Source organism: Leucoraja erinacea, chromosome 6 (assembly GCF_028641065.1).
Source record: "Leucoraja erinacea ecotype New England chromosome 6, Leri_hhj_1, whole genome shotgun sequence".
Lineage (NCBI taxonomy): Eukaryota > Metazoa > Chordata > Chondrichthyes > Rajiformes > Rajidae > Leucoraja > Leucoraja erinaceus.
Window position 1 is genome coordinate 11191892 of NC_073382.1, and position 15499 is coordinate 11207390.

The 15499-nt window shown below is 44.0% G+C and overlaps 1 protein-coding gene across 6 annotated transcripts in view; it reads right to left on the reverse strand.

Moving 5' to 3' along the window:
* LOC129697888 (anosmin-1) overlaps positions 1 to 3928 on the reverse strand; it is a 188527-nt gene extending 184599 nt beyond the window's left edge. For 2 of the 6 annotated variants that reach the window (XM_055636603.1, XM_055636601.1), the window contains exon 1: positions 3586 to 3928. In XM_055636603.1, the coding sequence (XP_055492578.1) occupies positions 3586 to 3804 (219 nt within the window). In that variant the 5' untranslated portion in view covers positions 3805 to 3928. The remainder of the gene's footprint in view (positions 1 to 3585) is intronic. The other 4 variants (XM_055636605.1, XM_055636604.1, XM_055636606.1 and 1 more) reach the window with 2 other exon arrangements.
* Between the last annotated feature and the right edge of the window lie 11571 nt (positions 3929 to 15499).

Sequence of the window (15499 nt, forward strand, 5' to 3'; positions counted from 1 at the left end):
TCCATTCTCCTCCCAGATGCTGCCTGGCCCGCTGAGTCCCCCAGCACTTAGTGTGTGGCTGAAATTTCCAGTATCTGCAGTCTCGTGCGTTGTCGTTTGTGAAGATCTGTCGTGAACTAATCTTTGTTAGACAGGAACTGTTAGCACGCGATCAATCATTTTGCCCACAGTATTTAGTAACATAGAAAATGGGTGCAGGAGTAGGCATTTCGGCCCTTCAATATGATCGTGGCTGATGATCCAAAATCAGTACCCCGTTCCTGCTTTCTCCTTATATCTCTTGATTCCGTTAAGTAAGTAAGTAAGTAAGTAATGAAGTAATGAAGTAAGTAAGTTTATTGGCCAAGTATTCACATACAAGGAATTTGCCTTGGTGCTCCGCCCACAAGTAACAACATGACATACAGTGACAGTTACGAACGAGTCAGAAAACATTAAACATTAATAATAAAACATTAATGATTAAAACACCATTGATCAAGCATGTGAACCAACAAAATAGCCCTAAGAATCCTAAGAGCTACATCTACAGTAACTCTCTCTTGAATGACAGATATTTGTTCAAAATAATCACGTATCTCAGCAAGTCTCTTTGATCTATCTACTGCAAAGCTTGGGGTGGTCTATATGTGAAAAGGCGACATGGAACGCACCCAAATGACATCTCCTGTTGTCCTTCCTTCCTCTAGCTGGGCCCTACCACTGAAAGCTGCCCAGTCATTTGGTGTTCACTCCCACCCATGCTGGAGTGACTGCCCTCCGACCTGCTGTGCATATTTCCTCACTCTCCACTCTCCTCGGTCTGCCTGGTTTTAGGTTAGTACTTGATCAAGGGAGAACGAGTAAAGTGACAAATAATTATCTTCCTCCTATTTTGTATGTGCACCGAATGTAGGAGCCTATTTCTAGCCTCACTGGGTGCCGACGACATGAACTGCTGACATTTGACGCCAGCAAAAAACATTCTGACGAAGGGGCTTCAACCTGAAACATTGACTCGGTTTCTATTTACAACGATGCAACCTGACCTGCAGACTGCTTCCAGTATTTTCTGCTTTCATTACAAAGGTTTAACAAATTACGATACTTTCAAAGGAGAGGAACAATGCAGGTGTGGTCAGGTAGACCCAAACGCTGAAGATAGTCACAACATGCTGGAGCAACTCAGCAGGTCAGGCAGCATCTCTGGAGAAAATAAATAGTTGACGTTTCGTGTCGAGACGCTCCTTCAAACGAAACGCATTCAAGGATATGGGGATATGTCCACAAGTCACAGCAGCAGATTCGGCCCATTCGGCCCACCGCCATTCACAACAATACTTACAAAATTCTTAAGGGGTTGGACAGGCTAGATGCAGGAAGATTATTCCCGATGTTGGGGAAGACCAGAACAAGGGGGTCACAGTTTAAGGATAAGAGGGAGTATTTTAGGACCGAGATGAGAAAATCATTTTTTACACAAAGAGTGGTGAATTGTGGAATTCTCTCCCACAGAAGGTAGTTGAGGCCAGTTCATTGGCTATATTTAAGAGGGAGTTAGATGTGGCCCTTGTGACTAAAGGGATCAGGGGGTATGGAGAGAAGGCAGGTATGGGATACTGAGTTGGATGATCAGCCATGATCATATTGACTGGCGGTGCATGGTCGAAGGGCCGAATGGCCTACTCCTGCACCTATTTTCTATGTTCCTGTTTCATTCATGGCTGATCGACCTTTCCCTCTCAACTTCATTCTCCTGCCTTCTTCCCATAATCTTTCTCTCTCTTTCTTCCTCACCCCCCCCCCCCCCCCCCCCCCTCCGCTCTCTGTCTCTCTCTCTCTCTCTTCATCGAGTAATACAGTGGAGTTATTTGTTTCAAAGGCAAGGGAATAAGTTAATTACCACGCAGCTTGCCAGAAAACTAGCAAGACGTTGCCCGCGACGAGAAGTCTCTCGGCTCATCCTTCTCCGTGTAACTGTACACGGAGAAGCATGTGCCGTTGCAATTTTCCGCATTCCGCGGAAAATCATTTTGGGAGCTGTAATGCAAAGCATGCTTGCTTTATCGCAACCGAGTGAATAATGTTGATGTCCCACGGGGCACACACTGCTGTAGATTTTCGGCGCCCGTTTCATTAGTCCTAGATTTCTGTGCATAGATTTTACATGACGTGGGTGCGCTGGGACAGGGGAGGATTTACGAGTTTTCATTGAACATGTGTTGTTAAAATAGATGTTGCTGTTTGCAAATTTCTTGCCAGGGTCCAAGTTTGGCTCCGTTTTCGATACGCTTTTATTTTTTTGCTGCCTTTAACTTCTGCGTTAAAAGTTTAAGAATCACATACCGGGACGTAAAAAATAAAATAGTTCCCACATTTTTGTATTGTAGCGTCAGCGATATCATTATCTGAAATGGTCAGTTGTAGACTAGTATTATTACCTGAAATGTTTCTCCGCTTTAAGTGTGCAGGTGCTGCCTGACACGCTCAGTGATTCTCTGCAGTTCTTGTGTTTTGTTTCTATTGGCGGCTTGTGCGAGATACAGGTAGCTGAATGTACTCGGGGTAACCGATGGCTTCAGGTAATTTAAAAATCGCACCACCCCCCAGCCCCCACCCTACGCTTCGAGTTACCACCTTGTTCTAAACCAACCGCCGCTCCGACGAGGGCGACTGTTGCGACTTCTGTCGCTGAAACAGGTAACTTTAATTACCACCCACTCCCCCTTCTGCAGCCCAGTGCCCAACCAGACTAAAATAAAGCAGAACGCGCCTCTACGCAGATACTAGGCACGGTTGGACAACATGCGAGAGCTGGGATCATTCCGAATTGAATCCAACCTGGGTTGCGAAATACAATCGCGACAGAATATTATGAAACAGAAATGTCAATTCCACGAAATATGTGGTTTTAATAACTTAAAATGACTTTCTATTGAAGAAAATGTAGCATGAGATTTGATTGAGTTCCTGGCAGTATTTCCGGAATATATCCACTATGAATCCCTGATTTTTTGCACGAAAATGTACCAATAAAATCAAGTGAGCATTCCTGTCGGTTCACCTAATCTGACAGACCCATTCAACCAAGAGACACACGAAATGCTGGAGTAACGCAGCGCGACAGGCAGCATCTCTGAAAAAAAGGAATAGGTGACTTTTCGGATCGAGACCCCTTCAACCCCCTTTTCATAAATTCAACTTAGACTAGATATTTACCCAAAAATGTAGAAACAGACATCAACTTTGGTATCTCCCCAATGGCGAACAAACTGCAATCCGACTTCCAATCACTAAAAATAATGATAGTGTTTTATAAATGAAACAAGGTTCCCATTGATTCGGTTCAGTTCTAATTCTGGGCAACCGAGCAGGTGAAATGAGACGGCATCAACCAAACTCATTTCAAGCAACAGACTAGTGATTGTGTTCAGCAGGATATGTCCGATCGCTGCTGAACCTGTCTTCAGCACCTGATAAAACCTCTCTCTCTCAGGGCTACTTGTTCACAACGAAAGCTCATCAGAACTTCGCTCTGTGTCCAAGCTCCCAAGAGCCACAACAATGACTGTGTGCGTTTATGTGTGTGTGTGTGTGTGTGACTACCTGTGGGGTTAGGAAGGGGGATGTCCGGTCTACCTGAAAGTTCTTGAACAAAGCTGAGAGACGAGTGATGTGCAGGCTCAGACAACGCGATGTACATCTAGCTTTGGAAACACTGTCCGTGGCGAACGATTCCTCTTGCTTGCGACCAGCCCAGCTCCATCCGGCTGTAATCCACAGGGCCAGTGCCACACGGGCAGCCAGTGCATTGCACCGAGCCATCTAGTGCCAGGGGAACACACGCGGGGTGAATGTTTTAGCAGCTGGTTGGCGCGTCCCGTCCTGAACGCGAGCAGTTCTCAATCTCCAGCCTCACAGCCCTTACTCTGACTGGAATCAAAACTCTTGTTGCCGCCTCCCGGAGGCGGCACCGAGTCGATTGGTTCAATGCTGCATGAATGACAGTCAGGGGGCCGGAACTCCCAGCGACTCCGCACACGCACACACAGAACCCACGAGCATCATTAACTCTCTCAATCCAAAGGAATGCATTGCCGAAAACTGAAGAATTCATTAGTTTTAATGGAGACACGAGAGACTATAGATGCTGGAGTCTGGAGCAACAAACCTGCTGGAGGAACTGAGAGGACTGAGCATGGGTTAACATATGATGAGCGTTTGACGGCCTGTGCGCGCTGGAGTTTAGAAGGATGAGGGGGTACCGCATTGAAACTTTCCAAATAGTGAAAGGCTTGGATAGAGTGGACATGGAGAGGATGCCACTTGTGGGAAAGTCTAGGACTAGAAGTCATGGCTGAGGCCATGATTTAAAGGACGTTCTTTTAGGAAGAAGATGAGAAGGGATTTCTCTAATCGGAAGGTGGTGAATCTGTAGATTTTCTTGCCACACAAGGCTGTGGAGGCCGTCAATAGACATTTATAAGGCAGAGAAAGATAGATTATTGATTAGCATGGGTGTCAGGGGTTATGGGGAGAAGCCAGGAGAATGAGGGTAAGAGGAAGAGATAGACCAGTCATGATTGAATGGCGGAGTACCCTGAACGGGCCGAATGGCCTAATTCTGCTCCTATCACTTATGACCTTATGATCTGTGGAGGGAAATGATTACAGTCGAGATTACAGTCAGGATCCTTCAGTCCAGACATAGGTTTCATTTTCCTCCACAGCTGTTGCTCCACCCGCTGCGTTCCTCCAGCAGATCTTTTGGTGCTTCATTAGTTTTAAGTGGCCTGTCATTGTTATCCAACTGGCGGTGGTCATAAAATTTAAATTATACCCTTGGAAGATGATCTGCTAAAATATTGTAAACTGAGAACCTAATCAATTGTTATGTTAAAGTTAAATAATTTATTGTCATTGTCTTCAATGAAGAGACAACGGAATTCGTTTTCCCTTATAGTCAAACAAAAAAAAGAATAAAATAAAACCAAAAAAAAACACAAAACACAGAACACAGTAGTCCGCAACACAAACATCCCCACTGTGGCACCAAAGTTCCCCACTGTGAGGGAAGGAACCAAAGTCCAGACAACCTCCTCACTGATGCTCCCCAATGTTCACCCGTGGTCGGGGCCTCCCGAGCACCCCGTAGTCGCCACTACCGGCAGCCCAATGTTCAGGCCCTCTCGCCGGGAACTTCTCGTCGGCCACCTTCCCAGTTCTCCCACTGTCTTATTACTGTCTCTGCCTACATTCTATCTTTGTCCTGCCCTCCTCCCAGACATCAATCTGAAGAAGGATCTCGACCCGAAACAACATCGCCCATTCCTTTTCTCCTGAGATGCTGCCTCAACCGCTGAGTTACTCCAGCATTTAGTGTCTATCTTCAAGTTTCAAAGATAGATTGTGGTTATACCTTGAAATTCTGCATCAATAACATTTAGATTGAAGTAATTGAATTATGGAAAATAAATCCACTTAAATCTTGTGTCAGCCAGCAAGAATCAGGACTAACTGTAAAATAAGTCAACCAATTTTTCCACAGCAAGCTCCTGCAACTAAAAACAAATAATTTATATAACACCTTTACTGTGATAAACTATCTCAGAGTGATATCAAAGCACAAATTATCCCCCATCACTTAAACAGACATTAAGAGGAAGCAGGAGTCAGCCATTCAACTCCATGCCCATAAGATACTGGCTGATCATTTACCTCAATGGCACTCAATGTACTTATCCTATAGTCCTTGGTTTCTTTTATATCTGAACATATATAAATCTCTCTTGAATTTAATGACTGAAACTTCTATTCCTCTCCTAGGTTGAAAGTAGATATATAGCCACTGAAACTGCTTAATCGCCGTATCAGAGACATAGACTCAATTAGAGTTTGATTATCTTTGGAGAGTTTGTATGTTCTCCCTGTGACCCGTGGATTTCCGCCAAATCACAAAGATATAAGGGCTTGCCGTTAATTGACCACGGTAAATTGCTCCTAGCATGTAGATAAATGTAGAATCTGGGGGGTGCTAATGAGAATGAGGAGAATAAACAGGCAACTGAATCATACTACCACATCCAGAGAGCAGTGCTGAACGACTTTCCACCTCGTTGATGACCCTCAGACTATTCTTGATCGGACTTTTCTGGCTTAACCTTTCACTAAATGTTATTCCCTTATCATGTATCTTGCACGTTAATAGCTTGGTTGTATGCATGTATTGGCTTTCTGTTGACTGGATAGCACCCAACAAAAACTTTTCACTGTACACTTGACAATAAACTAAACTGAATCTGAACAAAACTGAATAAACAATACAATTAAAGTAGGATTAGTGTAAGTGGACAATTGATAGTTAACATAGCTGCATGGGTCAAAGAGCCTGTTTCTGTTCAGTATCTTTGTGAGAATTCCTAAGATTCAACACCAACAGGATGAGGAATTCCTTCTCATCTCGATTCTGAATGGCTGATCCCTTATTGAGTTAGTGACCCTCCCAGTTCTCCACTAAAGTGCAGACAGGTTGTTCAAGACACCTCTGGGGAAGGAAGGGGTATTGTTTTTCAATCCGTTTTCACGTTTGATAATTGATGAGGGAGAGTATTGCCGTGATGAGTGCAGCAAAAGCCAGAACCACTATATGAGGCATAGCATGATTGTACATTAATGGAGTAGAAAGGTCAAGAGATGATAGTTTTCAGGGATTCTATAGATTGGGGATCAGTTTCTCTGGTTACAGAAATAATATCGGGAAGGTAAACTGTCTATCTGGTTAAGGATGAACCTTAAAATTTGCTTGAAATGCAGCTTGAAATTTCAATGGGGAAGCTAAACAAACAGAGGTTGGAGTCCAAAATAGTGCCAAAGACCTGGATAGGAAAAATAATTATGCCATATTTTAAGGAGAAGAAAGAGGTTTAGACACAAGTCCTCAAAGGTAGTAACCTTCTGATCTTTCCTGATACTATAAACCTTTGACGATTAAACAGAAGGATAGCACAGATATTGTTGAAGAAATAAGTGCAAGGGAGGGTTTAAATTTCTGTGATATTGGAATCAGTGCTGGGGATGGTGGGACTGGTGCAAGTTGGATGGTTGGCATCTCAATAGAGCTCAGGCCAAATACCCCCATGTGGATGTTTGCTAGGTGCCTCGAGGTGAGGTAGAAACTAATTTGACAGAGAGACTGTCTTGGAAAAGGATGTTTTTAAATGGAGGAAAATTAAATTGGGAGAATGAATATCACCAGAAGAAATAAAATGTTTTATGATAGGACTAGACTAAAGGAGAGAGCATGAAGATCGGAGGCAGAGCTACAGGGCACGTAAATACAATAGCCCATTTCATAACGAGTGAACTAAACAAGCAGGGCGGAAGGGTCCGTTTCCGTGCTGTATCTCTAAACTAATCTAAACTGAACTAAATTAAATTATACTAAACTTCCATTTAAAACTGAGGTGGGAAAAAACTTTTTCACCCAGAGAGTTGTGAATTTATGGAATTACCTGCCACAGTGGAGGCCAAGTCACTGCCGAATGGCCTCCTCCTGGATGTAGCACCAGAAAACAAGTTTGTCATTAGATTAAAGACCATGGACTAATAGGGGTGGCAAGTACATGTATGGGATATTGGTCAAGCAATAGGAAAAAGAGCTGGAGTGGAAGAAGGTTGTTTTCAGGCTCAAGAGATGCGCAAAAGGAATTTCACAGGGATCAGCACTGGAACAATTGATTTTCTTAATTTGTATTAATAACTTGGACTTGGATGTATGGGGTATAATTACCTAATTATTACGTGAAACAAAATCTGTAAGCACGGTGAGGTGTAAGGAGGACAGTATGAAACCTACAAGAAATATTGACAAGCTGGTGGAATGGGTGGAAAGTTAGCAGATAAATGGTGACATCAAGAAATGCATAGCATTATATTTTGTTCGGAAAAGTCAATACAAACTAAAGAGCACAATACAGTAATCTTTTACCAAGGGTAGGGGAATCAAAAACCCAGAAGACATAGGTTTAAGCTGAGGGGCAATTTTTTCACAGTGGGTGGTGGGGAAATGAAACAAACTGCTAGAGGGTTGAGGCAGGTACAACAACATGCAGGAAAAATGTTCCCAACGTTGGGCGAGTCCAGAACCAGGGGCCACAGTCTTAGAATAAAGGGGAGGTCATTTAAGACTGAGATGAGAAAAAACTTTTTCACCCAGAGTGTTGTGAATTTATGGGATTATAGGGCAGTGGAGGCCAATTCACTGGATGGATTTAAGAGAGAGTAAGATAAAGCTCTAGGGTCTAGTGGAGTCAAGGGATATGGGGAGAAGGCAGGCACGGGTTATTGATAGGGGACGATCAGCCATGATCACAATGAATGGCGGTGCTGGCTCGAAGGGCCGAATGGCCTCCTCCTGCACCTATTTTCCATGTTTCTATGTAACACATTTAAAAGACACTTGGACATGGATAGGAAAGGTTTAAAGGGATATGGGCTAAATGCAGACAAATGAGACTAGGTTAGATGTCTAACTCCTGCTCCCTGCACCTGGAACATCTGGCGGAGAGGTGCCGCACCCTCTACCTCCCGAGGGAATTCACCTCCATCATCCTGACCGCGGTCTACATCCCACCCCAGGCAGATGTCTGTCTAGCACTGGAGGAGCTGCATGTTGTGGTCAACAAACAACTGTCAGCATACCCAGAGGCCTTTACCATCATAGCCAGGGACTTCAAGAAAGCCAACCTGAAGAAAGCATTCCCTAACTACCACCAACACGTTTCCTGTAGCACCAGAGGATTAAGAACCCTTGACCATTGCTATACAACCATTAGAGATGCCTATCGCTCCATCCCTCGTCCTCACTTCGGGAAATCCAACCATTCAGCTGTGCTGCTTCTTCCCGATGCAGGCAGCAACTGAAGAGCGTGCCCCCAGTGGTGAGGACTGCAGAGAGATGGTCAGGGGAGGAAGAGGATGGACTACGTGACGGCTTAGAGTCCGTAGGCTGGGTAATGTTCAAGGACTCGGCCATGGACACAGTTATTAGAGACCATAGAGAAATGTGTGGAGGAGTGTGTGCCTACAAAAAACATCTGAGTGTTCCCTAACCAGAAGCCTTGATGAACCAAGAGTTCCACATTCGTCTGAGGATCATATCCCGGGCATTCAAGTCTGGTGATGCAATGATGTACAAGAAGTCCAGATATGACCTTGACAAGGCCATCAAAAAGGTCAAAAGGAACTTTCGCTCTAAGCTGGAGGATAAGGCGGATGTTCGGCACTTGTGGCAGGGCTTGAATGCCGTCACCTCCTACAATGTGAATTAAGGGGGCAGCTCAACCAGTAGCGAAGCAAGTTCAAGTTCAAGTTACATTTATTGTCACATGCACCAAATGGTACAGTGAGATTTGAGTTATACAGCCATACAAAAAAAAGAGCCCAATGCACAATAGGATTTAACATAAACATCCCCCACAGTGGAATCAATGTTTCCCACTGGGAGGGAAAGCAATAGAGATCAGTCCTCTTCCTATTTGTTCACCCATGGTCGGGGCCTTTGAACCCTCTGCAGTCGCCGCTGCGGCGGCCCGATGTTCAGGCCCTCTCACCGGGATGATCGGAGCTCCGGCATCGGAACGGAAGAACACTCTCAGCGGCTTGGAGTTTCCAAATCGGCCACTTCTTACTGTAGCCCGCGGTTCCCAAAGTCCACAGGCCAGGCTGGGTGGAGATTCAACGCTGGTGACCCTCGGCAAAGGATCCCAGGACTCCGCGATGTTAGAATCAGCGCCACCCTCGGTTGGAAGCTCTGCAAATCACAGCTCCATGATGTTAAACAGCAGGCCCAACACTCCGGAGCTCCACACGGCGATCCCCGGTAAGGCATCGTCTCGCTCCGCGATGGAATTCAGTGCTGCGCCGCTGCTGAAGCTCTGGTCGGTCTCCAGTAGGAAAGGCAGCGCCAATCCAGATGGTAGGCCATGAGGGGGGGTGGGGGCAAAGATGTGGCTCGGAGAAAAGACACATGTCCGACCAGGAAGTGACTGAGAAAGCGGTTTCCCCCTCTCCCCCCCCCCCCACTCCCCCACTCCCCACATAAAAAAAAACTAAGAAGCCTTATAAAACATACTTTTAACACACTAAAAAATAACAAAAGGGTGAAATGACGGACAGACTGCTGGATAGGCTGCTGCGCGCGGTGCCACCGCATCACTCCCTGACGAGTTCAATGTGTTCTAAGCACACATTGATAGGGAGAACACTGATGTGCCTTTCCGAGCCCCCATACACCCTGGTGATATTACAGTCACAGTCAAAGAGGCTGACATCAGAAGATCCTTCAGGGGGGTGAACCCTCGGAAAGCGTCTGTACCTTACGGTATACCCGGTCGTGTTCTCAAAACCTGTGCAGACCAACTGGCCAGAGTATTTGTGGGCAATTTCAACCTCTCATTACGGAGGTTCATCAATAATACCGGTGCCCAAGGTGACGTGCCTTAATAACTATCGACCAGTGGCACTAATGTCCATGTACTAATGTACTTTGAGAGGTTGGTTATGGTGCATATCAACTCCTACCTCAACAAGAGCTTCGACCCATTACAGTTTGCCTACCGCCACAACAGGTCAACAGAGGATGTGATCTCACTAGCTCTCCACTCTGCACTGGATCACTTGGATAATAAAAACACATACGTCAGGCTGTTGTTTAAAGACTACAGCTCGGTGTTCAATACCATCATCCTCACCAAGTTGGTTACCAAGCTCATGGAACTAGGTCTCTGTGTATCTCTCTGTAACTGGATCCTCGACTTCCACACCAACAGACGACAGACTGTTCGAATTGGCAGAATTCCTCAATAACAATCAGTATGGGAGCATCTTAAGGCTGTGTACTCAGCTTCCTGCTCTACTCACTCTATACGCATGACTGTGTAGCCGGACACAGTGCGAACTCCATCCTCATGTTCGCCGATGACACCACCGTTGTTGGACGAATTAGATGGCAATGAGTCAGAGTATAGAAGTGAGATCGATCGACTGACCAAATGATGGCAGCACAACAACCTGGCTCTCAATGTCAGTAGGACCAAGGAACTGATTGTGTATTTTGGAAGAGGAAGGATGAGGACCCACAAACATGTCAATATTGACGGGATGATGGTGGGGAGAGTCAAAAGTTTCAAATTCCTGGACAAACATATTTCTGAAGAACTTTCCTGGACCCAGCACACAGATGCAATTATAAAGAAAGCACATCAATGCCTCTACTTCCTGAGAAGATTATGGAGATTTGCTATGTCAGATAGGATTCTCTTGAACTTCTGCAGGTGTACAGTAGAGAGCATATTGACTGGTTGCATCACGGCCTGGTTCGACAACTTGAATGCCTAGGAGAGAAGAAGACTGCAAAAAGTGTGAACATTGCCCAGTCCATTACCAACTCTGACCTCCCCACCATCGAAGGGATTTATCGGAGTCGCTGCATCAAAAAGGCAGTCAAAGCAAAGTCAATTTAATTCAGCCAGCATCATCAGATACCCACACCACCCTGGCCACACACTCATTTCACCTCTGCCATTGGGAAGAAGGTACAGGAGCCTGAAGACTGTAATGTCCAGGTTCAGGGACAGCTTCTTCTTAGGCTATCAATCACTCCAACCTCAAATAAGCTCTGAACTACATAGACTATTATTGTTATAATTGCACTATTATTGTTTGTTTGTTTTTTTATGTGCGCGCGTGTGTGTGTATATATATCTGTATATATGTGTATATGTGAGTATGTGTATATATACACACATTGAACTTTATTTTCTCGTTTATTATATTGTTTACAGTGTACTATGTTTACATATTCTGTTGTGCTGCTGCAAATAAGAATTCCAATGTTCTATCTGGGACATATGATAATAAAACACTCTTGACTCTTGAAAGCTTGCATAGATTAATTCAATCGGGTAGCGAATCCTTCCCAGAGCAATTTACGTTGTACTTCAATGGCACTTTACTCTGCACTTTACTCATAGCAGCATTTTTGCGCAGCTTGTACAAGTTACATGCATTTTGAATATATAATATAATATCAACGATACTATGAATAAATCATATAACCGCACTATGTATAGAAAGTACAGAGATGACAGATTGTCATGAGCCCCACAATAAAAGGATTTGTTGTCATCGTGTATTTAAGTCAATTGCGCCCACTAAATATTCTCACTTAAGCAAAACCTATAGAAGCAATTGTTCACCAGCTGGTTATGAGCTTCCAACAACTATTTAGTATCATACCGGGTAAATCTTGGCAATGTCTTTGTTTGGCCAGTTTTGACTGTAACAATATTTCACATATTTTACACATAATTCATGCATTTCATTGTATCCAATATTTTACCTGTAATTTTCATGACATTTCACAATTGTTCATAAGGTTTAAAAAATTACATCAATGCAAGCATTACTTCTTGTTTGTGGCCTTTATTTAACCATGGGTGGTTGTGGCAATGCGCAAAATTCAAATTGAGCAGCTTATGAATTAATGGAATAAAAATATAAAATGCTGAAAGTACACTACAGGTCAGGCAGCATACGTGGAGACACAGAATGAACATTTGGGTCAATGTCCTTTCATCAGTGGGAAAGCTGGAGCCAAGCAAGAAGATGTCTACCTTCAATTTTCCAGCATCTGCAGTTCCTTCTTTAACAAGAGGATTGAAGATTAGGGAAGAAGGAGCAAACAGGAGGAGTAGAGAGGAGAAATGGGGTAGTGAAGAGAGGGACGAGATGGGGAATAAGAAGAAAGGAAAGTAAGCAATATGGAGGACAAAGGTAAACGTGGAACTGTGGTCAGATAAGGGAAAAAAGGGGAAATTATCAAAGGTGGCAATTTATAAGTTTAGTTTAGTTTAGTTTAGTTTAGAGATACAGCATGGAATCAGGCCCTTCGGCCCACTGAGTCCGCACCGGCCAGCGATCGCCGCAAATTAACACTACCCTACACACACTCGGGACAATTTTACATTTATTCCAAGCCAATTAACCTGCAAATTGGTACGTCTTTGGAGTGTGAGAGGAAACCGGAGCACCCAGAGGAAACACACTCGGTCACAGGGAGAATATAATTACTCCGTACAGACATCACCTGTGGTCTGGATCGAAACCAGGTCTGTGGCGCTGTAAGACAGTAGCTCTACTGCTAAGTCACTGTGTCGCCCACTACTTCTACAGCCTCACACAGGGATGATTTTAATGTTCATTGGGGGAAGGCAGGGAATGGGGTAAAATTATTCCATGAATGGCCCAGAAGAATCGAGACAGAGCAGCTCAATTTTATTCTGATTTGGAGAGAAGGTTTGTGTGTAAGATCTGATTGTATTATCAGCAAATCAGGATGAGTAAACTAACATTAGTGTCCTCTCCCAGGCAAATATCCCAAACCTTCAGCCTCAAAGTCAGCTGTGATGGGTGCGTTACCTCGTTCACATGGCTCACATTCCACTCCGAGCTCCATCACAGCAAGAGATTTCCAGGGAAATCATGGGAATGCTACAAAGATGGCCCTTGAAATGATGTACCACTCTCATTGACTCATCCTGGGCCCTGACGGCTGAAAATGGAAAAGGAGCCTTGATGATGGCACTGAGAATCTTGAGTCTCTTCACTAGAAATATGTGGAAGCCAGTAAAAGCAATCAAAGGAACCAGCAATCTTTCATATGTTCCATCCAAATGGCCTGTTAAGGTCTCCTGCCCCAGTGGGCAATGATTGGCATAGTAGCGCAGCGGTAGAGTTGCTTCCTTACAGCGCCAGAGACTAGGGAATTAGTGTAGGGATGATCGTTGGTCGGTGCGGACTCAGTGGGCCTGTTTCACGCTGTATCTCTTAACTCAACTAAATTTAAACTAAACTATCACAGAGTGTCAAGAATGCAAGGAAAGTCAGGAGAACCAAGTCATCATCAGTTGGAAGGGTTCCTGGCCAGGCATCTACTGTGGAGATCAAGAAGTGGATTGAGAGGGAAGGCTGATAGTTTTGATTTCTCCAGATTTATTTGTTGCAAACAGTTCTGTTGAGGGGATGATATTTGTTTCCAACAGTTTTTGGAAAGATTTCTGCCGTCTGGATTGACATACCTTGATTAAGTTATCTCTTTAAAACTCAATGGAATACAAACTAAATTCTACCATTGGTGCCCTGGAATAGTTCTAGCGAATCTTCACCTTACTCCCTCCAAGGCCTTCCTGAGGTTAATCCCACATCTTCAGAAAGTATCTTAATACACTTTTCTTGGATCCATGCAATGGAAGAATCACTTAGAAACATAGAAAATAGGTGCAGGAGGAGGCCTTTCGGCCCTTCGAGCCAGCACCGCCACTCATTATGATCATGGCTGATCGTCCCCTATCAATAACCCGTGCCTGCCTTCCCCCCATATCCCTTGACTCCACTAGCCCCTAGAGCTCTATCTAATTCTCTCTTAAATCCATCCGGTGATTTGGCCTCCACTGCCCTCTGCGGCAGGGAATTCCATAAACCTCTTCAGTTTTGCATTTCAACCTCCTTATGATAATGGTCAATGTCCTATTACATTTTGATTATTTATTATAACAATTCTTTATGGTTTATTTTGGAGACTAGATGGTTATATTCATCGAGTAGTCATGTTACATTTGGGAAACATTTAGCATTTGATTGGTCAACATGCAGGGATTTTAATACTCAATATTATGCTTACAGCAAATTATATGCTTATAGTATACATTATTACATTACTTTAATGTTCATCTTAGTGTGCGAGAACAAGACAGTTATTTTAAATTACAGGTTCAAGTTCAAGTAGATAAACTTCTCACAACATTTAATGCGGTGATGACCAATAAAAGAGATTCCAATGCAGTGAAACTGACACATATTGGCACACATAGTTTATGCTACAGACACCAATGTAAGACCACTGCAGACCAGCAATGGCTTGGCCCCTTTGCATTTGTGATTAAATACTAAAGCGTGCGTAAAGACCTGAAAGAAGTATGTAAAATTATGAGACATAGATAGGGTAGACAGCCAAAACCTCTTTCCCTGTAAAGAAAAACTAAACACTTGATGGCATAGCTTTAAAGTGAGAGAGGCAAAGTTTAAAGGCGATGCGAAGGATGACTTTTTTTACAGAGAGGGTGGCGAGTGCCTGGGATGTGCTGCCAGGGTTGGTGGTGGAGATACTATGACAGTGAAATTTAAGAGGCTTTTAGATAGACATATGGATAAGCAAGGAATGAAGTGATATGGATTATGTGAAGGTACATGAGAGATGGTCTGAGCATCATGTTCGGCACAGACATTGTGGTCCCAAGGGCCTGTCCTTGTGCTGTACTGTTCTGTGTTCTGTGACTACATTCTATTATCCAGACTGCTGCAGAACATCATCAAAACAATGAGCTGTTTGCTTTATTGTCCAAACCCATGCTATCAGGAGGGTTCAAAACTATACTGTCTTAAAGAGGAAAAACACCTGGTT